Source organism: Aedes albopictus, chromosome 1, assembly GCF_035046485.1.
Source record: "Aedes albopictus strain Foshan chromosome 1, AalbF5, whole genome shotgun sequence".
Classification (NCBI taxonomy): domain Eukaryota; kingdom Metazoa; phylum Arthropoda; class Insecta; order Diptera; family Culicidae; genus Aedes; species Aedes albopictus.
Window position 1 is genome coordinate 174,576,098 of NC_085136.1, and position 27,155 is coordinate 174,603,252.

General features: G+C 41.5%; 1 protein-coding gene across 1 annotated transcript; it reads left to right on the plus strand.

Moving 5' to 3' along the window:
- Window positions 1–7,138: 7,138 nt before the first annotated feature.
- Window positions 7,139–25,948, plus strand: LOC115267065 (uncharacterized). Its single transcript, XM_062845849.1, has 3 exons — window positions 7,139–11,006; window positions 11,525–11,639; window positions 12,904–25,948. The coding sequence occupies exon 1, from the start codon at window positions 7,156–7,158 to the stop codon at window positions 8,440–8,442; it is 1,287 nt and encodes a 428-aa protein (XP_062701833.1). The 5' UTR covers window positions 7,139–7,155; the 3' UTR covers window positions 8,443–11,006; window positions 11,525–11,639; window positions 12,904–25,948.
- The last annotated feature ends 1,207 nt before the right edge of the window (window positions 25,949–27,155 follow it).

Consider the following 27,155-nt stretch of genomic DNA (forward strand, 5'->3'; position numbering starts at 1 on the left):
ACCCCCATCGTCATCGACACCGAGAAGCAACTGCGCCGGTGATCCGGTCCATTTAGCGGCCGGCAGCGAGAAAGGCGCACTTTCCGAACCGCCGCGCGTCGCACGCATTTGGAGGTAGCGGCGCAATATCACCGTAGGATGCGGTAAGAATAGCGTGCTTCTTTACCAAGCCGTCCGTCGACCGCCACGCCGTCGCTTCTGTTTTGTCGACGGCATTGATGAGTAGCTGAAAGGTACCGTGAGTAGACAAAGCCAATCCAAAAATTAACCATGCGCATGCGTTAAACTCCACACACACTAACCGAGCTCGGAGTAGAAAGTTATAGGATACTGCAAGATGACGTCACGAAGCCGTGCACTGACAGTTCAGCGAGCTTGTTTACATGGACTTAGTCTCTGGCGGAGATCCGGCAAAACTGTTTTTCGATACAATTTCAGTAAAACGGTAATTAGACGATTGGTTTTGTACTAGTAGAGATGAAAATGATCGATATTTCCGTATCATAATGGATTCGGGACGGAAAACGTAAATTCAATTTTCGCCGCTCGTTAAAATTTCTAACACCTTGTAAACAAGCTCGCTGAACTGTCAGACAAAGTGAGGTTGGATCAGGTGCCTGCAGTACCCTATTGGATCGATTACTGTCGATAGAACCAGATTAGGATAGTAACAAATTTAAACCGCACACACGTAGGGAAAGCTAGGAAGTGGAAGAAGATGAAATAGCATGGAAAGGAACATGAATAAAACCTAGGTTATCAAATTTCGAATAAATGTTTCGTTAGTTTTGTCGTTACCTTCAAACATGCTGTATTTTTGTGAAATGTTAGTGCTTTCCCTGTAACAGTTTTTTGGTCTTCGAGATTTCTCACGTTCGCGTCGTTCTACCTGTTTTTTAGTTATTTTTGTACGCCCGGGGTAGACTGCCTGGGAAATCAGTCTCTCCACTCACGTGTCCGAAGCTAACAGGGAAATTTGAATTGGTGAGTTCTTCCAGTGATGATAGTCGTGAGTGGTGTCTTTGTGAGTTGGTAGAACGACGGTTAGCATCAACCATATTTTGAGAATCGCTTAAGGCGACCTCTATAAGTGAGATATCTCGATTAGCCGTACTTTTGAGTTTTCTGTATCGTCCCAAAATCGCTATTGGGTCTCTTATAAAAAAAACCCGCCCTGAGGTTGGGTTTCTTGCCGGGCAAACATAACTCGACAGACGGTCCTCTTCGGAGATGGCGCTTAAGCCGTCTGTTTTTGGAGCCAGGGAACGAAGCAGAAGACGGGAAAACTCTTAGCCGCAATTTGCGTGCTACATAATACAAATGTATACATGAACACATTGGCCGTAGTAAAATATAAACGATACCTAAGTCTAAACTGCAATAGGGTCTTGTGCCGCTTGGGCAGGTGTTCTTTTTAGGACGCTTGCCCCTAGAACTGAGTCAATTTCATACCAAATGTTTTGAATTTTTGCATAGGATTAGATACTATACGTATCTCATCGTGTACCGGGAGTTGGATTATTTGATGTGAAGTTGACTTAGCCACATCGGCGGATGCCCAGGATGGGTGCACCTGCCCAGGTGGTACCCGAAACGTGGGTAGATCACCTTGGAATGATGCGTTACGGCGTAAGATCTACCATATCACATTTTGATCTTGCTATTTGCCAGCCTGGTTAATTCAAATGCAGGAACATTCCAGGATCAGGATTTGGTTTCTACTGTTATTTTTTTCTCTATATATATATATATTTTTTTAATATTTTTTTTCCACCGCTTATATACCTTTTGTTTCAGAGGGATGATGGTAAATTTATCATATACATGAATAACATAATTTACAAAAACATAACTATAGAGAACGTATCACCATCTAATACAATTTTCTTTTTCAGATTTACAAGCAGACAATCAGCGATCAAATCGACGAAACGTCAAGATTACCGTACGATTCAGTGACAAGTAGACCGCGTTGTCCGCGTCGATTTATTCATGCCAAGTTTCATAATTTCGCGTCTGTTCGAACACGTACGATAATTTTATTTTTTGGTATATTTTTTTCTTAAGCAAAAATTAAATAATTCCTTAGCTTACATTTTCAATTTATATTACGCGTCGCGAGCATTCGCGGTAATAAATATGTACAATGGTTTAATTATCCGCAATCTTATTAAGGCCGCACGGGACGACGTGTAATTTTTCCTATCTTCCCTCTCTTTCTAACAATTTGCCTCGCGATTTTGAAGAAGCAAATATCAATTTCCACAGCACTGACGTAGCTGAAACTTTTGGCGATTGTGCACCACAAGTGAGCAAATGAACGATCAAATTTCTAGTCAATAATATGAAGTAGAAGTTGAGATTTGCATCTTACTAGCAACAGAGCAATGGCGGACGATTCAACCACCGTCCCGTCCGGCCTTAACACGGGAACGCGAGAAAAGAGTAATACAAGAACATAGGTGAAACTTATAAACAACGATCGTTAAGCATTATTCACTGGCATTTTTTAAGCTTCCGTTGTCTCGTAAAGCTATGGCGCGTGTTTCGGTTTTCCATCATTGGCATTGAACTGAATTACATACAGTTTATTTTTTACTTAGAAACGATTAGCTTAGAACCTGCTTTAATGCGAGTTGGTCCGACATAAGTGTGGTTTAAAAATTATCCATACCCGGTATATAATAAAATTCAATATACAAACATACAATAAAATTATTGTATTCTTCCGACAGCCGGCTGCCGGAAGACTAAATCATATCATGGGTCGCATAGATCACATCACTTACCAATGTGAATCCAGATCTATGTAACTATCTATCCCCTCCCACTCCCACCAACAAACTTCCTTCCTGTGACAACCGTGGGGATGCGGAGGTACACACGGTCTCTAGTAGCAACGGATGTCACACCAACATTCCTTCCCTTCCTCGATGACCATAAGGACGTGGCCGGCGCCGGTACTGACAATATAGTTTTGAATTTTCGAAATTGCACATTGAGGATGGAAAGCTAAACCCAGCCCCCTTCCTTTTGGTTCCCTGTGCAATATTGACTGTTCTAATCAGTAACGGAGTAGCAACTACGAATTGTACGGTTATCTCATGCTCATGCTCAGAATTAGAGAATATATTGAAAACGGTTGGCCAGACCGGTTGGAAAAAAGATTTTTGGACGTGTATTCACATTATCAAGATTTAGAAGATGTGGATGGTTGCATCATATTCCAGGACAGAGTTGTAATACCAAATTCCATGAAGAATAGTGTTTTAAAACTGCTTCATCGCAATCATGTTGGAATGCATAAAATTAAACAACTGGCCAGACGGACTGTGTATTGTTTCGGAATGAATGGAGATATTGAAGAGTACGTTCGGACCTGTAGGATTTGTCAGGAAACAACAGCGGTTACGAAGCGTCCGTCATATTCACCTTGGATACCTACCAATAAACCCTTCAGCAGGATACACTCTGATTTTTTTCTTTTTTGAAAAGAAGGTTTTTTTGGTAGTTGTGGATAGCTACAACAAATGGTTGGAGGTTGAACAGATGAAGCACGGCACAGACAGCAAAAAAGTAATCAAAATATTTACGACTATAATCGCGCGGTATGGTGTAACCAGCGGTTACAATTTTGTGCTACATTTGTGAACACCACTGTGTTTTGCAATATTTTAATTTGTTTGTTTTTTATTAATTTTTATTTGATATTTGTTTAATTAGAATGTAGGGAAATCAAAACGTATTTATTGTACCGGTGAGGCATTTGACCCCCAATCTCCCCCTCATTGCACACATCAACCGCAACAGCATCAGCAGCAGAATAGAAAAGCACGGTGGATATGTGGTGTGAGGCTGTTTTGTTTTGATTGACCAGAGGAGAAAGTTGCGAACAACGACGGACGCAATTTTGTTCCCGTTTAATTTGACCGGGAAAAAGCGCGAATCAGCCTCCGTGTCGCATATATTAGCTGGATGATTATTCCCAGCAACGTCGGGAGTGTCCGTTCGTAGTTCCCAAAGAGGAAAGTGCCGGCCGCGGTTCGGGAATAAGTGAGTGCTAGTGATAGTGCCAAAAGGTGTGTGGACCACCGCCATTGCGGTTCGCCAAGTGTACCACACATCGACCGTTCTCGCTACACGTGCTCAGCCAATAGAGCCAGTCTCGCCCGTGTAGCTAATTGTCAAGGAGAACGAAGACAAGTTTGTACAAAGGGGCGTACAACTTGTGGCAGCATTCTGCGGAATCTGCCGGGATCATTCACGGCGAGTGGATAGATCCGGTGTTTTACACCACCGTCGCTAGGGGGGATCCGACAAAGGAGCCCGCTCTTCCCCCTAGCTAACTGCCAAGGACGGTTGCTTCGGCAACCCCAATGCCCAAAGAAGAAGAAGGAAGAAGCTCCGCATAGTCCGTGCGGGAGTGAAGAAACGACCACCACCGTGCACCACCACCAGCGAAGGGCCCCAACGAGCGATCTGCGTGCAGCACCGAGAGGGGAGAACGGGGCAAATCGCAGGTCAGGCGTAGAATATAGAGATTGTCTAAAATTGGAAAATTATTCATTTCATACATTTAATTTCATCCGAAATCCAGAATTTAGTGGAGGTATCCTGCTTAAGGCCGCCCTGCCGGGTAACAGCAGGTAAAGGCCTAAACCCTCTCCTTACAATTGGCGCCCAACGTGGGGCCCTTCGCTGGTGGTGGTGCACGGTGGTGGTCGTTTCTTCGCTCCCACACGGACTATGCGAAGCTTCTTCCTTCTTCTTCTTCTTCTTTGGGCACTGGGGTTGCCGAAGCAACCGTCCTTGGCAGTTAGCTAGGGGGAAGAGCGGGCTCCTTTGTCGGATCCCCCCTAGCGACGGTGGTGTAAAACACCGGATCTATCCACTCGCCGTGAATGATCCCGGCAGATTCCACAGAATGCTGCCACAAGTTGTACGCCCCTTTGTACAAACTTGTCTTCGTTCTCCTTGACAATTAGCTACCCGGGCGAGACTGGCTCTATTGGCTGAGCACGTGTAGCGAGAACGGTCGATGTGTGGTACACTTGACGAACAGCAATGGCGGTGGTCCACACACCTTTTAGCACTATCACTAGCACTCACTTGTTCCCGAACCGCGGCCGGCACTTTCCTCTTTGGGAACTACGAACGGACACTCCCGACGTTGCTGGGAACAACCATCCAGCTAATATATGCGACACGGAGGCTGATTCGCGCTTTTTCCCGGTCAAATTAAACGGGGAACAAAATTGCGTCCGTCGTTGTTCGCGGTTCGTAACTTTCTCCTCTGGTCAATCAAAACAAAACAGCCTCACACCACATCTCCACCGTGCTTTTCTATTCTGCTGCTGATGCTGGGGGCATTTCAATGCGTTCTTGTGAAATTGCTCTTATTACGTTAAACGACCTCTAGACTGATTCTCTCTAAAATAATGTATGAAACACGCATTGAAAAGTTTAATGCTGAACTTTTAAAGTAGAATTTTCCATAATTTTTATAACGAAAACTTTTTATCTTGACAAACTCTTCCGAAAACGCATTGGAGGACCCCTCCGACTATGCTCCGCCATCCTTGCCACCATCAGCTGGCAGCATCGGCAGCATGAGCAGCATAAAATAAATGTCAGATTGGATCAAAACAAATCACACCAACCGATAGAGAGAAACTCACGCACGTGTTGCTCCTACGTTAAATATGTTAAAGCGATGTGTCAGTTTCGTTGCTGTTTCGCTCTGCAATCGAAGGACGATTCCAACGGCGATTCCAAAAACGACGGTTCTGATTCGTCGTGTTCAGTTAGCAAATACTGGTACAATACCTTTCATCGTGAAACAAAACTCGCCCGAGAATACTAAATTGACATGAAATCTTTTCTAAGCGAAATCGTTCTCATTCAAACGGTTGTCCAATCGGTCCGCAATAGCACCTCATGATTACAACCCTTAGAAACCACAACATGAAACATCTGGTGGACCAGTTGAGTATTTTTCGTTTAACAGAAATTTTCCTCCACCTGCAGCGCGAATCGAGTCGTCTGGGGCACACACAATACGCCAAAATTACTAATGTCGCTACCTGCAGGACGGTTTTTTATTTTTTTTTTTTTTGTTTTTATGCATGAATTTCAACATTATAGGACACGTTCAACTTGTGAAAGAAGCGTTCAATGCTGTTCAAACAACTCCGGGATTTTAGAATCTATAAAAATTGTACAGTAACTTCTATATTTTCCATAGTTTCTCAATCCGAGATACTTCTTATTCCGGTGACTCTCCAAGCACATCCGAGGCTATCAGTACACCACAAAGGCGGACGCATAAACACGTCCGCTGGGTTTCTTTCTAAGGAGTCACAACAAGCACTATTTGCTGTCGTTGTTGCAAGTCGTACGAACATGAATACACGTGAGCATCACGTGTTGCTTCACTTGCTTCTCGTTAAAATCAAGAAATGAATTCCCTTACAATATCGACGGTAGTCTGAAATTGCGCACACAAGCCCATGTACGCGAATTTATGAACATTGAGCTGCCACTTCTCAAGCTTCGATCTGTATCTTTTGACGGTAATCCACATGCATAAGATGCTCTTCGAAACGAGCACTCAATCAAAAGCACAACCACGTGCATAACGTCTGGATTTTTTTTTTAATTTACCGACGATACTTCAATCTCGTACGGATCTTCCATTTTCCCCCGGCGGACTCCAATCGCGCCAGATTCTCACACAAGTCCATGTGTGGATTTTTCCATTTTCCCCCGGCGGAACTCCAATTGCGCCGGATCCTCACACAAGTCCATGTGTGGCTCTTTTCACTTGCCCCCGGCGGATGTCCAATCTAGCCGGATCCTTTACAAGTCCATGTGTGGTTCTTTTCACTTCCCCCCGGCGGAAGTCCAATCGCGCCGGATCCTCACACAAGTCCATGTGTGGTTCTTTTCACTTCCCCCCGGCGGAAATCCAATCGCGCCGGATCCTCACACAAGTCCATGTGTGGTTCTTTTCACTTCCCCCCGGCGGATGTCCAATCGCGCCGGATCCTCACACAAGTCCATGTGTGGTTCTTTTCACTTCCCCCCGGCGGAAGTCCAATCGCGCCGGATCCTCACACAAGTCCATGTGTGGTTCTTTTCACTTCCCCCCGGCGGATGTCCAATCGCGCCGGATCCTCACACAAGTCCATGTGTGGTTCTTTTCACTTCCCCCCGGCGGATGTCCAATCGCGCCGGATCCTTTACAAGTCCATGTGTGGTTCTTTTCACTTCCCCCCGGCGGAAGTCCAATCGCGCCGGATCCTCACACAAGTCCATGTGTGGTTCTTTTCACTTCCGCCCGGCGGATGTCCAATCGCGCCGGATCCTCACACAAGTCCATGTGTGGTTCTTTTCACTCCCCCCGCCGGATGTCCAATCGCGCCGGATCCTCACACAAGTCCATGTGTGGTTCTTTTCACTTCCCCCGGCGGAACTCCAATCGCGCCGGATCCTCACACAAGTTCTTGTGTGGATTTTTCCATTTCCCCCCGGCGGAAGTCCAATCGCGCCGGATCCTCACACAAGTCCATGTGTGGTTCTTTCCACTTCCCCCCGGCAGAAGTCCAATCGCGCCGGATCCTCACACAAGTCCATGTGTGGTTCTTTTCACTCCCCCCCGACGGATGTCCAATCGCGCCGGATCCTCACACAAGTCCATGTGTGGTTCTTTTCACTTCCCCCGGCGGAACTCCAATCGCGCCGGATCCTCACACAAGTCCATGTGTGGTTCTTTCCACTTCCCCCCGGCGGAAGTCCAATCGCGCCGGATCCTCACACAAGTCCATGTGTGGTTCTTTACACTTCCCCCCGGCAGAAGTCCAATCGCGCCGGATCCTCACACAAGTCCATGTGTGGTTCTTTTCACTTCCCCCCGGCGGAAGTCCAATCGCGCCGGATCCTCACACAAGTTCATGTGTGGATTTTTCCATTTTCCCCCGGCGGAACTCCAATCGCGCCGGATCCTCACACAAGTCCATGTGTGGTTCTTTCCACTTCCCCCCGGCAGAAGTCCAATCGCGCCGGATCCTCACACAAGTCCATGTGTGGTTCTCTCCAATCCCCCCGACAGATGTCCAATCGCGCCAGATCCTCACACAAGTCCATGTGTGGTTCTTTTCACTTCTCCCCTGCGGAACTCCAATCGCGCCGGATCCTCACACAAGTTCTTGTGTGGATTTTTCCATTTTCCCCCGGCGGAACTCCAATCGCGCCGGATCCTCACACAAGTCCATGTGTGGTTCTTTTCACTTCCCCCCGGCAGAAGTTCAATCGCGCCGGATCCTCACACAAGTCCATGTGTGGTTCTTTCCACTTCCCCCCGGCAGAAGTCCAATCGCGCCGGATCCTCACACAACCCAGGTAACCACTAAGCACTGTTCTGAGCATTATAACGGCCATTAAACAGCTTTTCAGTGTGTAACGGGACAGGGAAGGGAAGATAAGGTTCGGAAGGAACAATCTCCACTTAAGCGCCAGGTGGATTCGAGGTTCCACCGTGAAGATGCGTGTCCAAAATCTCTAGAAATGTCCCGTACCCGGCCAGGAATCCTCAGGGCGAGTCCTTTCTTCAAACCTAAACCCGCTTTCGAAACCTCAGCACGACCAAAAACCAAACCGAAAGAATAACTATTAGAAAAAAATATTTACAATTCACAGGGTGGGTTGGTTACCATGTGGATTTCCTTCCCAGAGCCTATTCTACCGTACGAAGCTAACCACCGATCTGAGTTGAACTCCCTCTTTCACTAAAACCGTCAGAAACTACTAGATTGGAAACCACTGCTCATTTACGTTCATGGCATGCATTTATTTTCTCGACTTATGCATTGACTCACTAAAACAAACTCGAGTTCAATTGTTCAATTCGACCATCATTGTACATTTGGGGGTTTAGGATTAGGTTAGTAGTTTACAATTGGGAAGATCTTACTTGTAGGTTCACTTCCGGAAGTCGCAGCGGTATCCCCCGGAGTCCAGCGGTGGTAAGTGCACTTACTGTGGTGATGGCGTGATTCGGACCGCCACGTGACGAGCTCGTTTCGCTGATACACTTTTTGGTCGGGAACGTGTGACCTCCCGCGGCTTGTATGCAACTTCTTGCGTGCTAGAAACCGCTATTCGCCATCTGTCCGGTTTCGCTTGAACTAACGCGACGACAGCCTGGCCACACCACGTGGTGAATTTCTGGGGTGCTCGTCGTGGCTATGATGTTGCTCTTTATGTTGCCGGAATTATGTACGGTTGCACGGTCACGGCCTCATCGGCATAAGAGTACACACGCGCGACAAGTATCGTTGGTGTTATCACGATGAGTCCACTAGCACGGCCCTAGGGTGGTACCCTCGTTTGAAGGGATCTTCAAACGATTTCACATTAGATATGTTTGCTAATTACCAAAAGTGTTACAAAAGTTACCTGTTCGTGTGGTTACGGCCGTTTTACAATAATCGTTCGAAATTATTTAGGCTGGCTTCTATTTCACCGACTTGGTTCTATTACGCAATATGGCTTCTGCCTAACCATGAAAGAAAGCACACTATTGTATTGGAGTTTACAGGTTTTAGAATAGGTATCTTACTGTCGATCCACGTGTTCAATTCTCCCTTTTGGGATTTTTTTTAGAATTGTGTTTTCACTGCAAATTTTACAAACTAGAAAATTTAATTAGCATAATTTCCTGTTTTTCTACAATAGTTAAACTTTACTTTTCCTGTAATCCAAGCACTGCACTCTATTCTATGCTTCTAGCTTTCACTATCGGACTCTAATCACTTTTACAACTTGGCACTGCCACTTATGACTTGTTCCAACGAGGGTTGAAATTAAAGAGAACCTTCAACTCAATTTCTATATTTCATGTACCTAAACGTCTAAACCCGAGTACATTCGTTCGGCTCCCTTCGGGGCTTCAATTCCGAATTTAGGTAAATGTTTGAACTTCGAAACTCAATTAGTGGATCCTGCAATAACAATCCAGAGACCTGGAACGCATGATTCGTTTTTTTTTACAGTGGAGGCTGATTATTGAAACCAATGTTTTTTTGTTTCAAATTATGATTTTTTTTTTATAAGGATGTTAAAGGATTTTGTAACCGCGTTACATTACTCCCTACCACCGGTAAAAAAAAATAAATGAAGTTCACTGAATTTATTTTTTTTTTATAAAAATAAAACAGTTTGTTTCTATTAATATTATTTTAATTAGTTTTAATTTATCAAAACGGATGTCCAAACTCAGAAATTAGTACTATATTTAAACCAAACTTTTCATTACTGTTGAACTTTAAACACAAATTTAGTTGATTTTAAATTGTTGCTTAACTGATAAAACGGATGTTCAAACTCAGAAGATAATTATATATTTACACAAAAATACCATTTAACTTTTCTCTATGTAGCTCTGTCATACCGGAATACCACTTTCACAAAATTTGTACTTCATTTTATTTACGTCTTTTTCAGACACGTCCTAGTACGTCTAGAACTATACTGCGTGTAAGCTAAACCCACACAAAATCTCCGCTTAGGAGTTGTCAAGAGCATTCTCGACCATATTCTACCAAACCAATTTGCTGTCTTATGTACTGTTCAGAATAATCCGAACAAAAATCTGTTACTAATTATTTCCCAAAACCTGCCTACTGACAAGCCAACTAGAACATTTTAGTTCCAAATGACATCAACTATTATGGTACCCCTTTTTGAGAGCCGCTACTGTAACTACGACCGCATCAACCTACGACCACTAAAACGATAAGTTTGAGTTTGACGTTTCTTTACGTCATCTATTATGTTTTGATTATATGCTGCTATTGGAGTGAAATTGACTTGATCTGATACGGCAAAGCAATGTTCCTGAAACTAATCAATTTTATTGGATAATTGGATCGGGAATTGGTGAGAAACTTGTACTAGTGAACCGGATTTAACCTAGATGGAGCTGAATTCAAAAAGAACGGAAAAAAGTGAGTATTGGTACTATGAAAGAAGAAAGAGTGACGAAACATCAGTGGCGTAAACATACTTATTGAGAGCTAATCTGAACAATGTTGAAAACGTTTTTTACTACTGAGCTATATAAACGGTGTTTATTTTAGATACTAATCTAAATCTATTTACATTTCTTTATACAGTGTTTACTCTTCCAATGCCTGTGATAAACATACAGTGTTTTTTTTAATTATCTACGTACATAGCTTATTTTTGCGAACAACTGACCTGTTCATGGTATTTTTGCGTTTTTCAACATTGTCTTAAGTGGTGAACAAGCATATATTGAGTTCGAATCTCAGCCTGGTCATCGTCTGGCCCTTCAGACTCGCACTTCCTTCCATGGTACTCTCCCTTCTCAGTTCACCTCAGTGGACTCCGGGCTTGGGTGGGTAAGCTGGCTGTAGATTCTCGGGCGACAATTTATGCTTGATCTTCCATTTATTACATAGCTCAACTGACTAACCAGGACTAACTTGTTTTCTTCTTTCAGGTACGTTACCCATCAGCCCTGGGCCGGTTCTTCGAGACGCAAAGAGGAGATTGCTCGTAGTTCTAACGCTGTTTTTGGAGTCAATCCCTCTTGCCATACTCGGTGTTAACAAACTGTAAGTTCGTGTTTTTGTGGATAAAATCTCTTAGTTACTGAGCGTTTTTGCATCAGACATAGCTTGAAATTGACTGAACATTTTATCTTTTCTGCAGGTGGGATGCGTGAAAAATGCCCACTCGGTTGCCTTGTAGATCTTCTAGATCGTAGCATGTGGAACCAATTTTTCCAATGACCTTTGCCGTAGAGAATAGGTTTGCTAATTTTGCCGAGAAGTGTTTACTTTTGTTAGACTGGTTAAAGTTCCTTTTAAGGACAACTTCCCCTATTTCGAATGATGGAACAGTTTTATTAGATCGGAGGTTATAGTGTTTTGAGTATCGATCATAGGCCTTTTTCAAGTTGCCCTTTACTGTGTCAAATATTGTTCTGAGGTTTTCGTTGAGTTCCAGTGGGTCATAGGTGACATCCTTCCCACTTTCCCTGATTTGTTTGTACTCTGCCCCTGAACTTATGAAATTACGTCCGTAATTTACAAAGTATGGAGTAAATAATGTAGATTCATGGACCGCTGTCCGAATGGCCATTGCAACTTTTTGAATGTCTCGATCCCATTCCTTATGGTCATCCCCTACATATGTTCGGATTGCTGCTCCGATAACCCGGTTCACCCTCTCGGTTGGGTTATTTGCCGGATGGTAATTTGCATTCTTCCAGTGTGTTACATGATAATTACCTAAAAATTTATCAAATTCCTTAGATTTAAATTGGACTCCGTTATCCGAAATCAATATTTCCGGTACACCAAATAAAAGGAACACCATGTTCTCTAGAAACGATATAAGGGGTTTTGTCTTGGCATCCCTTAAAGGCTGGATAATGACAAATTTGGAGAATAGATCGGTCACTACTAACAGGACCGAGTTCCCTGATTTTGATCTGGGAAATGGGCCTATAAAGTCAACTGAAATCGTCTGCCAAGGCATTGATGCTATTTTTTGCCTGCCCATCAAAGGTGTTTGATTCGTGTTTGGGTATTTAGTGCTTTTGCATGTATCACACCCTTGACAGAATTTCCTTACGTCCTCCGACATTAATGGCCAGTAATATCGTTCCTGCAGCTTTTTCAATGTTTTATAGCGACCAAAATGCATGGCATTGTGTGTTTCCTTTACCAGCTGAAATCTCTCTCGAGTTTGAGGGACATATTTCCAGTGAAATCTTGGATCTATTAGATTAGATTCCACTAGTTTGTAAATCTTATCGTTAACTACTCTAAAATCTTTAAACTTGGAATTATTTGACACAATTTTCTTTTTCAGCTCTTCGTACTCTGGGTCAACGATATCTATCGAGAGCACAGCCCGTGACAGAGCGTCTGCCGTGATGTTAAGCGACCCCTTCCGGTACAGTAGCTCAAAGTCGTACTGCTGGAGCTTCAGGGCCCACCGAATCAGTTTTGCCGACCCTCCTTCGGCACTTATCTTCCGAAGCCAAATTAGACTCTGGGCATCAGTCACCACTGTGAAGCGGGACCCCTCTACATATTGACGAAACTTTTGAATGGCCAGAATGACTCCAAGGCATTCTTTTTCCGTCGGCGCATATTTTCGTTGGGTCGCTGACAGCTTTTTAGAGAAAAATGCTATCGGTCTCTTTGTTCCGTTGATGACCTGAACGAGAACGGCGCCTACTGCGACATCTGAGGCATCCGACTCAATAATGAAGGGGGCTCTGAAATCCGGGTTGGCCAACACATTTGGAGAGGTAAGTACCGACTTAATCTTCAAAAATGCTGCGTCGGCTTCTTTCGACCAACATATTTTCCCCTTTTTCCCTTTCAATAACTCTGTGATGGGAGCGGTTAAGTCACTGAAATGATCAATGAATTGCTTGTAAAAGCTGACCATGCCGATAAATCGTCTTACTTCTTTAGGAGTCTTTGGAATAGGGTAATCTAAGATTGGTTGGATTTTGGAGCTGTCTATAGCTAAACCTTGTTCGGACAAGGTGTAGCCCAAGTAGCTAATTCTTCTTTGACAGAATTTTGACTTTTCCAAACTAATTGTTAAATTAGCTTGTCTTAATCTCTCAGCGACTAGTCTTAGAAGGCGGAAATGTTCTTTCAGGGAATTTGAAGTAATAATTATGTCATCTAGATACACGTAAACATACGGTTCTAGGTCAATCCCAAGCACTTTGTTCATTAGCTTAGTTTGGGTTGTTGGGGCCCCTTTTAGGCCAAAAGGCATGACCTTGAATCGGAATAGATTCTTGCCTGCCCTGAAAGAAGTATAATCCCGACTCGATTCCTCAAGAGGAATCTGCCAATATGCCTTTGAAAGGTCAATGACTGTGAAATATTTGGATCTTTCTATTCTGCCGAGAATACCTAACATGTCCGGGTAGGGATATGCTTCATTCTTGGTCGCATCGTTTATTCGCCGACAATCTAGGCATATTCTCCACTCTCCTGAAGATTTTTTCACGGGCAGCAATGGATTACACCATTCTGCGGTTGATTCCTCGATAACATCAAGTTCTAACATCCTCGCTACCTCTTTGTCCACCTCCTTTTGGATATGTGGAGAACATCGGTACTGAGGTGGTTTTTTCGGTACAGCCCCTTCTACCAAATCAATTTTATGGCAAATTAGGTTTGTTCTTCCTAGTTTACCTTTGTTAGTCGTTTTAAACAGTTCAATAATCTGATCTAGTTCATTCCGTTCATTAATTGATAGGTCATGCTCTGTAACAATGTCTAGATCTCCTTTATTTCCAGGTTCATCTAGAAAGGGTAGGTCCAAGCTAGTATCCTCGATCTCCTCTTCATTGGCCGCGTTAATTTCTTCCCCAGGTTCAACTGTGAAAACGATCGTCTCTTCCATATCGGCATAAAAGTTTTCTATCATATTGATGGCGTTTCCTTCTTGATTGTTAATTATTTGAATCGCCTTACCTTCCACAAACGCTGGGGCAATTTTAAATGTATCCCAAAAGTCCATTCCAAGGATGAGTTTTTTTGAAATTTGAGGAACGAGTAGGGTCGGAACAATGTTAGTTAGCCCATTAAATGTGTAAGGTATTTGAACAACTCCTTCACATTTATAAGCTGTCTCATCAGCTGTCTTTATGGTTAAATTGATAGGGTGGATTTTAAATCCATGTTTGTTTACAAGTTCACGAGAGCTTAGAATACTTACGCTTGCTCCCGAATCTAACAACGCAATCATTTTACTCCCCAGTATCTCCACATGAACATATGGACATCTGTTCGGTTTTGTATGAATGTAAAACGTTGTTGCATATTTTGAAAACGGTTGCTCAAGACCGACATTATTCTCGTTTTTGCATTCCGGGGAGTTTCTAAGTGGGGCAGAAAGATTCCTCCCTACAATCTTTCTGAATTTTCGTTTCCCTGTTGATCCACTGGAAAACGATGGTTATTGGGACAATTTGCTGTGACGTAATTCATCTGTCCACAGTAGTGGCAAAAAATTTTCTTTTGTTTGTTGCAGTTACGCCAAAAGTGGCCGTACTGCCGACAATTCCAGCACAAAACATTGTCTTCGCCCTCTGGGACCTTTTGGTTAATTGTGTTCGTCATTTCCTTCGTTCTTTGCATAGCTTTATTCTTACGAATGGCCTGTCCAATAGCATTAACCTCCTCTTCTACGTATTCTTCATCTTCCCAGTTCTGTTCGCCCTCTTCAACGTTATTGACTTGGTGTATTCTGTTCCTAGGATATGTACCATAATTTCGGTACATGGATTTGTCCAGTTCATGACATACAGCTGTAAGTTCATCGATACGTTCAATTCTGTAGATAGTTAGAAATGGCTTGTAACAGTCTTTCATATTTTCTTTAAGAATATCGAGTTTACGCTCCTCTGATAAGGGTTTTGTCAGTTGTTGTGCCAGTTTCTCAACTGCTGACAAAAAAGCATTGAACGTTTCATTAGGTAATTGCCTCCGATCCAAAATTTGGCGTTCGATCACCTTGTCCTTATTGGGCTGCTCGAAACGCAATCGTAACTGATGCTTAAATCTTGCCCAAGTCGTAAACTTGTGGCAGAACGTAAAATACCATTCCTCAGCCTCCGAATTTTCTTTAAAAAAGAAATTTGCCTGGCTCAATAGTTCCTGATCCGTTATTTTATTATTTCTTGCTAGTATTTCTACTTTGTTCAAGAACTGGGTCACTGTGGGTCCTCTTGAATCCCCACTGAAATTTATTCGCCACTTACTTACTGGCACTTGCCAGCGAGCTCGTGGGTCACCATTTGGTCGGATCATTTGTTCAGGTTCGCGTTCGACGTTTCCCGCAAAAGAAACGTGTGACGCAATAGAGTTTGGGTAAACTCTCTGAAACTGTTCTTGGCGGTCAGGGTGTCTGTGCATTTGTGGTGGCGGAGTTACTGGCGGTGGTGGTGGTAGTGGAGGGGAAGGAGGAGGTACTGGTGTTGATGCCCTCTGATTAGCTAGCATCGGGGTCAACTTCTCCATCAGCGCAGACATCTGCTCTGACAACGCTTGTTGTATGTAGCGATTTATTTCTTCCTTCCAATGATCCCCTTGAACCGCCGCTGGGTTACCAATACCACTTTGGTTTTTCCTATATGGTAACAGTGGTTCACGATTTGTCTCTTCGCGTCTCTGTGAGTTTTGACGAAACTCTGCGAAAAGCAAATCCAGCTCTTCCTCAATACTCCCTGATGACTCGCGTCCGCCAGCCGCTTCATCCAGTAACCCTGACTCTCTTTGTTCATTTGGATTCGGAACCTCTATATGTTGCTTGGACATTTGAGCCGAACGAGCCACTCCTGGTATATCCGAAAAATTAAGAATCGATTTTTCATTAGACTCGTGCTGTTCCTTCGGTTCAGGAACAGCCGACATACTCATGTGCACATTAGGAGGCAATTGGCTACCTCTCCGGTCTAACGGATTACCGTACCGATCTAACAAGTCCTCAATCTCCGTTAAGAATTCATTTTTCAATCTACCTTGCTCCCTGGTTACAGCATTTGCCCTAATAACTCTCAGTCTACAATGTCTTAGACGGGAGATAAACTTCGATTCCGGGTAAAACTGAATAGCGTGTTTTATATCTTGTACCTTTTCCCTAATCGCATCATATTCTTGAGCTATTGATACTTTGGATCGAAGAACCTTTGGCTTACGAACTTCTTCCAATTGAGCATGTTTTAGTCTCTGTCGTTTTATCTCTAGCGAACCATCAATCGGCAAACATCTTAGTTTCAGTTCATAGTCAATTTCATCATTTAGTAGGTCGTTAGGGTTTATGTAATAGTCAATTCTATCCATTTCTTGAGAATTCATTTTACTAATGTTATATTCTATTTTACAGGTTTTCTATAACAGCTGATAGGCTCGAATGTTTCAGCAACTTAGTTAATTAACGAAAAAAATGTGTACAAATAAAAAAAGAAAATATATATGGTATGTGTGTATGTAGTATTCCAAAATAAGTAACTTAAAAAATAAGAAAATTCAAAATCAAAATCCGAAAAGCTACCAATTCTTAACTTCACAAACTCAATACTAACCCATCAATTAAGCAAACAATCAAATTCAACTAAAACTTATCAAATTCAGTACTTACGATCTATTATTTACAGATTACTCAACAAAACCGTTGGTTGGGCGCCAAATGTAACGGGACAGGGAAGGGAAGATAAGGTTCGGAAGGAACAATCCCCACTTAAGCGCCAGGTGGATTCGAGGTTCCACCGTGAAGATGCGTGTCCAAAATCTCTAGAAATGTCCCGTACCCGGCCAGGAATCCTCAGGGCGAGTCCTTTCTTCAAACCTAAACCCGCTTTCGAAACCTCAGCACGACCAAAAACCAAACCGAAAGAATAACTATTAGAAAAAAATATTTACAATTCACAGGGTGGGTTGGTTACCATGTGGATTTCCTTCCCAGAGCCTATTCTACCGTACGAAGCTAACCACCGATCTGAGTTGAACTCCCTCTTTCACTAAAACCGTCAGAAACTACTAGATTGGAAACCACTGCTCATTTACGTTCATGGCATGCATTTATTTTCTCGACTTATGCATTGACTCACTAAAACAAACTCGAGTTCAATTGTTCAATTCGACCATCATTGTACATTTGGGGGTTTAGGATTAGGTTAGTAGTTTACAATTGGGAAGATCTTACTTGTAGGTTCACTTCCGGAAGTCGCAGCGGTATCCCCCGGAGTCCAGCGGTGGTAAGTGCACTTACTGTGGTGATGGCGTGATTCGGACCGCCACGTGACGAGCTCGTTTCGCTGATACACTTTTTGGTCGGGAACGTGTGACCTCCCGCGGCTTGTATGCAACTTCTTGCGTGCTAGAAACCGCTATTCGCCATCTGTCCGGTTTCGCTTGAACTAACGCGACGACAGCCTGGCCACACCACGTGGTGAATTTCTGGAGTGCTCGTCGTGGCTATGATGTTGCGCTTTATGTTGCCGGAATTATGTACGGTTGCACGGTCACGGCCTCATCGGCATAAGAGTACACACGCGCGACAAGTATCGTTGGTGTTATCACGATGAGTCCACTAGCACGGCCCTAGGGTGGTACCCTCGTTTGAAGGGATCTTCAAACGATTTCACATTAGATATGTTTGCTAATTACCAAAAGTGTTACAAAAGTTACCTGTTCGTGTGGTTACGGCCGTTTTACAATAATCGTTCGAAATTATTTAGGCTGGCTTCTATTTCACCGACTTGGTTCTATTACGCAATATGGCTTCTGCCTAACCATGAAAGAAAGCACACTATTGTATTGGAGTTTACAGGTTTTAGAATAGGTATCTTACTGTCGATCCACGTGTTCAATTCTCCCTTTTGGGATTTTTTTTAGAATTGTGTTTTCACTGCAAATTTTACAAACTAGAAAATTTAATTGGCATAATTTCCTGTTTTTCTACAATAGTTAAACTTTACTTTTCCTGTAATCCAAGCACTGCACTCTATTCTATGCTTCTAGCTTTCACTATCGGACTCTAATCACTTTTACAACTTGGCACTGCCACTTATGACTTGTTCCAACGAGGGTTGAAATTAAAGAGAACCTTCAACTCAATTTCTATATTTCATGTACCTAAACGTCTAAACCCGAGTACATTCGTTCGGCTCCCTTCGGGGCTTCAATTCCGAATTTAGGTAAATGTTTGAACTTCGAAACTCAATTAGTGGATCCTGCAATAACAATCCAGAGACCTGGAACGCATGATTCGTTTTTTTTTACAGTGGAGGCTGATTATTGAAACCAATGTTTTTTTGTTTCAAATTATGATTTTTTTTTTATAAGGATGTTAAAGGATTTTGTAACCGCGTTACAAGTGCTAAGTAGCTCTATATAAGCATTCCTAATGCTTATAGGCACTATAACCAGTAAGAACTAAATTAAGCCCTGTAAGCCTATATAAAGCCTACAAGCTGTAATGAAGTTTGTCAGTGCTGTCACAGGGCTTGGAGCACATGACGTTTATATCAATCAAAATAGATTTCGACCAAAACAGACTCGAGTCGGTCATGATCAATACATTTTAAACATCCATGTCGGACGGAATTGACGAAACGGGATTATTTTTGTTGTTGGCATGTTTATCGGAATGGGATTGTTAAATAGATAATGGAATTTGGTTATCTTGATTATTCCATTTTTTTCAATCAAGACAAACTCCAGCTCGTTTCCCTCTTCTTGTGAAACGTTTCCCGACCATTTATTGTCTATCCGGTTGGAATCAAGACAGTCATTCAATCAAAAATTGCCATTTTCTTGGTCCACAAGTGTCGCAACTGTTTCGCATCTAGTGCGCTGTGTTGCTAAGAACAACGACAAGGATGCGCACTACTTTTGACATAATTCAAAAACGTCGCGAGTTGGGTCGTGTCGCGACTTGATTGTGCGCGGTCCGGTTTGGTGGCGGCCCGACAATATATAAACATTGCATCTCCTGCATCAATTCCTGCGTTCGTCACCACCAACCTTACCACTGAATCATCCTTATCCCATATCATTTTCAACCCTCGAAATGCCCAAACTATTTTGTTTTTCATGGTTTAAATACTAGTTTGATCACACCATTCCCATGGTGCATTGGTGGAGCAGATGAGAAAGGCAACGGATTTGGACTTGATCAGGAACTCGGAGGACAACAGCTAGAATCTGGATGAAGTAGCAAAAAAGCAACTTCAATGGAAGCGAAGGAAGTTAGAAAAGAACAGATGATAAACAATTTCTTTTTCTTTGTCTCACTTTTGACAACTTTCGCTCCAGAGACTTGGTACGATATTTTAAAGTTGGCCGTATATCAGCCGAATAATTCGCCAAAAGTGGCTTTTGAGCAGCTCTATAAGAGGATATAGAACCAATTAGCTCTGTTAGCCAGGTTCTACATTCGACTATAGAGCCGACTTAATGCTATTTTTACGGCTTAATGGTTACTTGGGTTAATATCCGTACTACCCCAAACCGTGTGATGCGCATTGGCGCCACAGCCAATGATAAAAGATTTGTTGTTTTCTTCACAGAATTGAACAAATGATGCGATCTCAGGAGGAGGTACCTCAGGAACATCACCAGGAAAGTAAGCTGAAGCCACAGCGATCTCAGTTTTACCCCTAATGGTTGGTACCTCTAGAGGTACTGGTAGCTACCATGACCGCAACAATGTCCTTTCTGATAAACTCTGTGATAGGATAGCTTTTTAACGTTTTGCGTACTAAGATAGCGGTTCTGGGAGAATCATAAAATAGTTTACTATTTTGTGTCAGAACTCCAAGAATCTTTCATTTATTGGACCATGGCTCTTGAATAAGCGCCACTTCCAGTCCTTCTTTTTTAAACCTTCGACTCAACACAGCAGAAGCACCTTTTGCGTGATGAAGGTTTACCTGTACGAACTTAATTCCTGCCATAAAAAAAATCATTTACCCACTTTTATTAAGCGTCGGAATGGAGACGTAAGAAAAGTGGTCGATTATCCCGGAGACAAATAAGGTCCACTGCGTCATTCTATTTATTTATTTATTTCATTTCGTCAACCAACGTAGACTAGTACATTATACATATACATATTTTTCTTATTTCCTAATACTATATTTATGAAACACATTGAAAAATATATTTGAAAAATTGATTAAGTTAAGTAGTGTTTTGTTTTTTTAAGTGTTCCTTTTTCTAATGGTACGAAATTTTGCCTTGACATGGTAAAGTCAATCGTTTCGCAATGTTTATTATAAGCAACCATCATGCGATTTATAGGCCCAAATTTGGCGTAGTTTGTTCGGTGGTGGTTACTTGCGAAAATATTTCGACTTCTTAATTGCCGAGTAGGTATTGCATTTTTTATTCGTTGATAGACTTTCGAGCAAATCTTCGAAGAGAAAAAATAAATACACTCATTGCACAATTATGGGTCACGCAAGGCACAATCATTTCATAATATGAATCGTTTTACATACAAAAATAATACTTTCATTATTTTTATTTTATATTCTCTTCATTGAAACTCCTTTTTATTGTTTTATATAGAAATTTGCTTGTAAAATTCATTTTAGACAGTGAAAATTACTAAAATGTTGGTGGATAATGAAAACCACAATAATGGGTCAAAATTGACTGTGTAACAATTATGGGTCAATTTGTTGCCTATTATGAGTCACTCAAGAGGAATTGGCTCAACAATAATGTTTTGTCTTTTTGTCTATTTTTTCACTGATTGATCACTTATTCTCGATAAATCAACTAAAGTAGAATCTAAAACTGGTCTCAAACCTCTTAACGATGCGTGTTTTCACGATTTGGAATTAATTTTTCAAAATTGGGACGAAATCTTCAACACAACCACCGATAAACGCCTAAAAGTATGCAATGCCCATGTACGCAGAACTGTCAATTTTATGCTGCACAAAAAGTGACCCATAATTGTGTGATTTTCGGTGTTCCTTGGCACAATAATGAGTCGCTTAAATTTTGCCAGAAATAAGCTGCAGTCACATGAATTTCTACATTTAGAACGTTAATTGGGTTCTTTAGGGGTATCCGGATTATTTCATAATCGGATTCTCCGCCCAAAAATTAGTCGAAATCTAAAATTTCATAATTTTTGGACTCCGGGAACTATTTTTAAAATGCATTTAAAGTTTGTATGGGGAAAATTTTTTGTTCGGGTCGAACTGTCACTTTAACGATTGAACTGTCATTCTGTCCACGAAAATTAAAACTGTTTTGTTAAATTACCCATCAAAACAAAGGTGTTGGAATCCAATAAATTCACGTTATACTCAGAAAAATTAGCTCTTTCGATTAGGCTATAGAAAATTGCAATATTTTATTCACTAAACAACCCAATTATACCTTTGTTCTGGAGACGATACCATTTTGCACTTGGAAATCACTGAAGCTCGCTTTTACAGAGCTTACGAAAGCAGCGCAAGCACCTTCCGATATTTACAATCGAAGTGTTACTTTGACAGATGGTTTTGCGCCGTACAAAAAAATATCGAAAATATGTATGTTTTGACGTATAAGCCCGTGTGCGATACGTATAGTGACACAAAACAAATCAACTTATGAACGAAAAATGATTATGGCTAACAAAAGCTTGCAATATTAATTCCCAGGTAACCACTAAGCACTGTTCTGAGCATTATAACGGCCATTAAACAGCTTTTCAGTGGTAAGTAGCTCTATATAAGCATTCCTAATGCTTATAGGCACTATAACCAGTAAGAACCAAATTAAGCCCTGTAAGCCTATATAAAGCCTACAAGCTGTAATGAAGTTTGTCAGTGCTGTCACAGGGCTTGGAGCACATGACGTTTATATCAATCAAAATAGATTTCGACCAAAACAGACTCGAGTCGGTCATGATCAATACATTTTAAACATCCATGTCGGACGGAATTGACGAAACGGGATTATTTTTGTTGTTGGCATGTTTATCGGAATGGGGTTGTTAAATAGATAATGGAATTTGGTTATCTTGATTATTCCATTTTTTTCAATCAAGACAAACTCCAGCTCGTTTCCCTCTTCTTGTGAAACGTTTCCCGACCATTTATTGTCTATCCGGTTGGAATCAAGACAGTCATTCAATCAAAAATTGCCATTTTCTTGGTCCACAAGTGTCGCAACTGTTTCGCATCTAGTGCGCTGTGTTGCTAAGAACAACGACAAAGATGCGCACTACTTTTGACATAATTCAAAAACGTCGCGAGTTGGGTCGTGTCGCGACTTGATTGTGCGCGGTCCGGTTTGGTGGCGGCCCGACAATATCACGGTGTGTCTGGTGGACAACATTAATTTAAAAAAATCGGTATCGCTAAGACACCCACCAAACGAAAGCTAAGGGTCCCCCCTTTCATGTGAGACTTAAAGGAGAAAGTTCTATCGGCGGGTCTAGAACAATTTTTTTTTTTTGAAAAAAGATTGATATTTTTTCATTTTTTTCGAAGAACACATTTCTGACAAAACACTGTTTTTCCATTGCAAGCATGATTTTCCGACGATATATTTTTATATTATGTTTATTATTCTTCACATAAAAGCACAATAGTACCATGTGAATGGGAAATCCAGGCGATGACAGTTTTGTGTTTATGGACAGTGTGGTGAAAGTACTAGAACATTGAGTATAAAATCGAGTGATATGCAGTTCCTTTGATTTCCAATCTAGATTCCAATAATGTGTTTGCATCCTATGACAGATGCATATACGTCTTTAGGGTCTCGTATTTGACTGGCACCAGCAGGTCACCAATCGACCACCTTTACAGTATATACCGTCATTTGGTTCTTCAGATTTGTGCTCTTGAAATTTCGGGGTGTGACTTCGTCATATATGCTCCTAAAACAGCTTCTCAACTTCAATGCGCGTCTGGTACTCAAGACACATGTTTTCTTTCGCCTTCTTCTTCTTCTTCTTCTTCTTGGCGAAACGTCCCTACAGGGACAACGCATGCTTCTTAGCTTGTTCTATGAGCACTGTAGGAGATGTAATAAGAATAAATGAAATTGTTTGATTTGTTTGAAATTTTCTTATTTTATCTCCTACAAGCACTTTCACAGTTTTTAACTAAAAACTTCTTTTGCCAAATACTTTTGTGTGACATGCTCGAAAATACTACATGCTCATTTAAGTCGAGGAAATTTCCTTCACGAAAAGGTCCTGGACTGACCGGGAATCGAACCCGTCATCCTCAGCATGGTTGTGCTGGGTACTCACGCCTTTGCAGATGTGGCTTTATGGGCACTTTTCGTTATCAAAAACAAATCATCGGTGAACAAAATCGGTTTACTGTTCAGGTCACTCGTTGACGCCGGTTTCTATCTGGATGGTAGTTCATGAATATTTGAGAGCTTCATCTGATCTGCCTGATCTCTGGGTTTAACCCGCAAATATTCAGCAACCGCAGCAACTTTATGAGAAGTCTGAATGATGTTCAACCTGTTTCAATGTACTTCAGCTTCAGTGCAAACAAGCTGCTTGCCTTTGATCATTTTCCTGTAGCATCTAGAACACAACCGCAACGAGAAATTTCTTTCTGCGTCATCGGTAGTAGCGCTAGATTTGCCACGTTTGCCCATTATGAGAAGTAGTAGTTCTTGCAGAACAACATATTTCACAAATAAGGGCCGCAACTCCATGTAGAAGGTTTCAAATAATATGTAAGCTCATAGAGAGTAAATCTAATGGGTATATTCGCCACCATTGAATGGGATAAATTTAAAAGAGCAAGTCCGAACTTTTTTGTGGGGTAGTACTAACTGCTATCTCTGATATCTTTCAGAAAAAAAGTTTTCATAATATCAACAACCTGCAAGTAGAAACAAGACAAGTAGAAACAGACATACAGGGGATGGCCAAAATGTTTGGGATAGGCAACTTTTTTTTCTCTCACAAAAAAGGTCAACATGCTATAACTTTTCATAGAGTGCATCAAAAATTCTCAAATTTTGACTGTTTGTCAACCTATTATATGTGCATCATTGGTACAAATTTGGGCCTGATTGATTAATGTTTCGCAAAGTTAGAACCATTCGCGTAAAATACTATTTTTTAGACAACTCAATTTTGAGCTGTCATATCTCGGAAACCAGTGAACCGAATTGAATGAAATTTTGAACGTACACAAACAAAATGTATGTGCTTCACAAACTATCAAAACATAGGTACTTTCTAAACGTTGAAAAATATTATCATGGATTGACACTTTTTGGATTTTTCTCGAAAAAATGTGATTTTTTTACATCAATGTCAATAAATTTTAGTGTTGATATCCAAAGATTTTCCACTTCTGTTCTCAAGTTATCTCTAATCAGATATATTAGAGCCTGTTTAGAAGGAAGAAAGAACACATTTAGTAATTTTTGTGTGGTATTGTAAATTTGACTTATTTTCCTCAATATGGGTAAAAATTTCAATCCGGTATAACTTAATTCGTCGTTAGAAAATATTTCATTTTATATCGTCGTATTAAGTATCAAAATATTGTTGATAAACGTTAAAAAATTCATTCAATTCGGTTCACTGGTTTCCGAGATATGACAGTTCAAAAATGATATGTCTAAAAAATAGTGTTTTACTCGAACGGTTCTAACTTCACGAAAAATTAATCAATGGAGCCCAAATTTGTACCGATGATGCATATATAATAGGTTGACAAACAGTCAAAATTTGAGATTTTTTGATGCACTTTATGAAAAGTTACAGCATGTTGAATTTTTTTGTGAGAGAAAAAAAGTTGCCTATCCCAAACATTTTGGCCATCCCCTGTATGTACTTTAATGTAAAACATGTATATATGTCAATAAAGCTGTAGAAATGAATGAAAAGTTGCTAACTCGTCTATTATGCCATGATGCTAGCAGAAGATGTGGAGCGGACCTGGTGTGATGGTTAGAACACTTGACTATCACGCCGAGGACCTGGGATCGAGTCCCACTCCCGACAAACTCGCAAAATGTGAGTTCTTCCTTCGGAAGGGAAGTGAAGCGTGGGTCCCGAGATGAACTAGCCAAGGGCTAAAAATCTCGTTAATACAGATTAAAAAAAAATAGCAAAAAAACAAACTATTGATAACCGACAGATTAGCACATTGTTCTTACTACATATACCGTTAGACATGTAGCATTAATTATTCTGTTTTTGTCAGTAGAGTAAGGCTACCTGTTCACAAAGGTATACTGTTACCAATATTTTTTACTGAACAAATCTAAAACAGTAAACATCAACTGCTTTCGATGATAATTGTGGCGGAAAAACATTTCTTCAAACACAAAACGTACTCTTTGGTTTGGTTTTCCTCGTCACTTAGGGGGTTCTTGTCGTAGTTGTTTCTTTAAAAGTAAGGAGCTATACCTAACTGCAATAACTGCAGGAGCTATACCTAACTGCATTTAACTAAAAATGTTTAAGTCTTAGGTACCATAAAGGTGCACAAATTGAACAAATACCGGCATGTGATAATTCTAACCGAACCACGGCATACAAGGATATAAGACATACCATCACATTGATAAAATTGATGTGGAGTTCTAGATCGTTTTATTCATGCTTTTGAACGATTTAAATTGCATCATCAAGAAACTTTAAGTTTTCCGAAATGGATTACCTTCCAAAGGTTGTGTCCCGTTATCCGAGCTACTTTGATGTATGTTCTATTTTTGTTCACATTACTCGGCCTACTTTGATCGTTAAACTGTTAAATCATAAAACACTGTCAATAAAAAATAAGAAAATTGCAGCCGCAATAACTACTTCCACATGTATAAAAGGCGAAGTTTATTTGTATACGTGTGTTCAGAGGAAAACACTCTACAGATTCACGCAACGACACACAACATATGCGACATACCGATGAAGCTACCTGACAACGGACAACAACAAAATCAACCTCAGCAAGCGCAGCGGCGGCAGCGGCGATGACAACAGTGAGTGACATCTCAACAGTGAGTGCTTCCAGTGAGTGCACTGCGAAGCTGTGGCTTGTCATCATTGCCGTCATCGTCATCATCGTTACAGATAAGTGTACTGCGAGTTCACGACCATTCTGGAAAGCGCTGCGTGCGACTTTTCCAGAACGGACGCAGCGCTATAAATATGCGCGTAGTGCGCACTTTTAGTTCAGTTGATTTTCTACCATCGCGCGGATTATATCGTAGTGAAAAGTGAAGTGTAAGTAAATTGTAAGTGTAGATCAGGTGAATAAAGTACAGTGTGAAAGAAAACTTGTCAGTGTTTGCCTTCTTGCGTTCCGAGAAAACTACTTCGTGAACATTTGGTCCTTCGAGCCGGATTACGCTGATCCAGTAAATCGAAGGCAAGGCAAGTTTTGCATAAATCGCGAACGGTCGTGGTAGAGTTAGTCGCGTCGCGGAACGTTCTAGTGTGCGCGGAAGTGATAGTCGCGAGACTGTAGCAACAGTGTTCGTCTCAGTCAGCGGAACTGTAAGGTCTCGACCAGTCGACTATTTCGGTGTTCGTCGATTCAATTGTGTGGAAATAGCACTAGCATCGAAGCTTTCGGCATGACGTCACAG

Bases quoted from the DNA above. Each gene is read 5' to 3' on its own strand.
- LOC115267065 (XM_062845849.1), top strand. From the start codon at position 7,156: ATGTCCAATCGCGCCGGATCCTCACACAAGTCCATGTGTGGTTCTTTT.